This window comes from Corapipo altera, unplaced genomic scaffold, assembly GCF_003945725.1.
Source record: "Corapipo altera isolate COAL_440 unplaced genomic scaffold, ASM394572v1 60852, whole genome shotgun sequence".
Taxonomy (NCBI): Eukaryota; Metazoa; Chordata; class Aves; order Passeriformes; family Pipridae; genus Corapipo; species Corapipo altera.
In genome coordinates, this window is record NW_020887600.1 from 1,392 (window position 1) to 3,844 (window position 2,453).

Consider the following 2,453-nt stretch of genomic DNA (forward strand, 5'->3'; position numbering starts at 1 on the left):
GGGAGGTACTGGAGGGGTACTGGGCTGTACTGGGGGAGGCTCCTGGCAGTTACTGGGGAATGTCGGGCAACAGTGGGGGGCGGGGGGGTTACAGAGGGTTGCTGGGGGGTGCAGGAGGAGTTACTGGAGGATGCGGGGGGGTTACTGGGAGCGCTGGGGCCGGGGCACTGGGAGGCGGGGTGGGGGTTACTGGGAGGCGCTGGGCAGGCTGGGAGGGGGGGGGGCTGCGGCGACCAGTCCCGGCCTTGGCCACGCCCCGTGGGAAATGGCCACGCCCCCGGACACGCCCAACCCACAACCGGGCACGCCCACGGCCACGCCCTGCGCTGGGGCCGCCTCGGGAACCGGGACCCCCCCCGAACCCCCCAGGAACCCCCCACTGGGAGAAGGACCCTCCGGGGACTGGGATCTTCCCTCCTCGGAACCCCCCCCTGGGACGGGGAACCCCGGAACCCTTCGGGGACCCCCCGAAAGAGGGGCCCGCTCGGGGACTCCCCGAGGAGCGGCTTCTCCCGGGGGCTCCCCCGGGCACCGGAGCGCCCAGCGAGCCCCGCCCGGCCCGGCCAGACCCGGGGGGCGTGGGGGGTCCCTGTACTGGGGGGGGGGGTCCGGGTCCCCCCGGGGGATGCGGGCCGGGGTCTCTGTCCCGGTGAGGGGTCCCGGGGGGGTCGGGGCTGCCAATCTTGGGTGAGGGGTGGGGGTCCGGTGCGGGTCCCAGGGGGTCCCAGTCGCGGGGGGAGGGGGCAATCCTGGGGGTGTTCCCGGTGTGGATGGGGGGCCCCGGGGGGTCTGGGTTGGGGTCTGGATCCCCAGTGCCAGCCCCCTCCCATCATGGCCATGGGGAGGGGACGGGGGTCCCTCTGAGAGTCCCCGTTCCCGGTCGGCTGGGGGTCCCAGGGGGGTCTGTGGGTACCGGCTGGGTCTCGGGCGGGTCCCGGTGCCAGTCCCTGTTCCCGGTGGGGGTCCCGGTGCCAGCCGCCCCCAGCATGGCCGTGCCGGGGGTCCCTGGTGGGCTGGTGGGCTTGGGGGTTTTGGGGGTCCCGGTGCCAGCCTCCCCCCAACCTGGCTGTGCCGGGGGGGTCCCGGGGGGCTCCCCGGGGGTCTGTGGGGGGTCCCGGTGCCAGCCTCCCCCCAGCATGGCGCAGCAGCTGATCAGCGGGGCCGGCTACGTGCCCGAGGACGGACTGACGGCCCAGCAGCTCTTCGCCTGCGCAGACGGCCTCACCTACAAGTGCGGGTGACCCCTGACCCCCTCGGCACACCCTGACCCTCACGGGCACCCCCAACCCCCCCCCAGGCACGACCTGGCACCTCCAGATGTCCCCCTGAGTCCACCTGACCTCCCCCAGGCATCCCCAGACCTCCCAGGGAAGCCCCCACCCCTCCTCGGGAAACCCCAGGGACTCCCCTCAGGGACCCCCAGAGTCCATCCCAGACCTCCAGGCCCTACAGGAACTGCCCGACCCCCTCTGACAACCCCCCCAAACCCTTCAGGAGCCCCCAGACTCCACACCAGGAACCCCTGCCCCCCAGTGTGCCCCCTCCAGGTGTCTCTCCCCACCTCAGGTCCCTCCCCCGTGGGTCCAGGGGTCCCCTAAGGACCCCTGGGGGGGTCTGGGTCAATCTGGGGGGCCAGGAGGGTCCCAGCCCTTCGTCCCCCCCGCAGTGACATCCTCATCCTCCCCGGCTACATCGACTTCACGGCTGATGAGGTGGTGAGTGACCCCCCTGAGCCCCCCCCGGGCTGAGACCCCCTGGGTAACACCTCTGTGCCCCCCTTGTGCCACCCCACACCCCTCTGGGGTGACCTCATTCCCTCCTTGGCCCCCCCTGTGATTTTGGGGTGGGAGATGCCCATGGGAGGGGTCTCAGCAGGTTTTGGGGTGCGAGGGGGTCGGAGGACCCCCAACCCTTGAGGCGTGGCCAGGGTGTGTGGGGTTCCTGCATTTTTGGGGGTATGGGGGGACAGGGAGGGGCAGGGAGGGGTCCGGGGTGCCCCATTGCCCCTCGGGGGGCTTCAGGGCAGGGTCAGGATTTTAGGGGTGCCCCCCCAGGACCTTACGTCGGCGCTGACCAGAACCATCACCCTGAAGACCCCCCTGGTGTCGTCCCCCATGGACACGGTCACCGAGGGGGACATGGCCATTGCCATGGCTGTGAGTGGGGGGCACGGGGGGGCACGGGGGGGCCACTGGGGGGACATGGTCACCAAGGGGGACATGGCCATTGCCATGGCTGTGAGTGGGGGGCAAGGGGGGGACACTGGGGGGACATGGTCACCGAGGGGGACATGGCCATCGCCATGGCTGTGAGTGGGGGGCACAGGGGGGCAAGGGGGGGACACTGGGGGGACATGGTCACCAAGGGGGACATGGCCATTGCCATGGCTGTGAGTGGGGGGCACGGGGGGGCACGGGGGGGACACTGGGAGGACACTGGGAGGACACTGGGGT

The 2,453-nt window shown here is 72.0% G+C and overlaps 1 protein-coding gene across 1 annotated transcript; it reads left to right on the plus strand.

Moving 5' to 3' along the window:
• Nucleotides 1-776: 776 nt before the first annotated feature.
• Nucleotides 777-2,237, plus strand: LOC113941690 (inosine-5'-monophosphate dehydrogenase 1-like; the record flags this gene model as incomplete). Its single annotated transcript, XM_027632826.1, has 3 exons — nucleotides 777-1,231; nucleotides 1,667-1,715; nucleotides 2,055-2,237. Coding segments are annotated over exons 1-3 (477 nt in total), but the record flags the coding sequence as incomplete, so codon positions are not given.
• Between the last annotated feature and the right edge of the window lie 216 nt (nucleotides 2,238-2,453).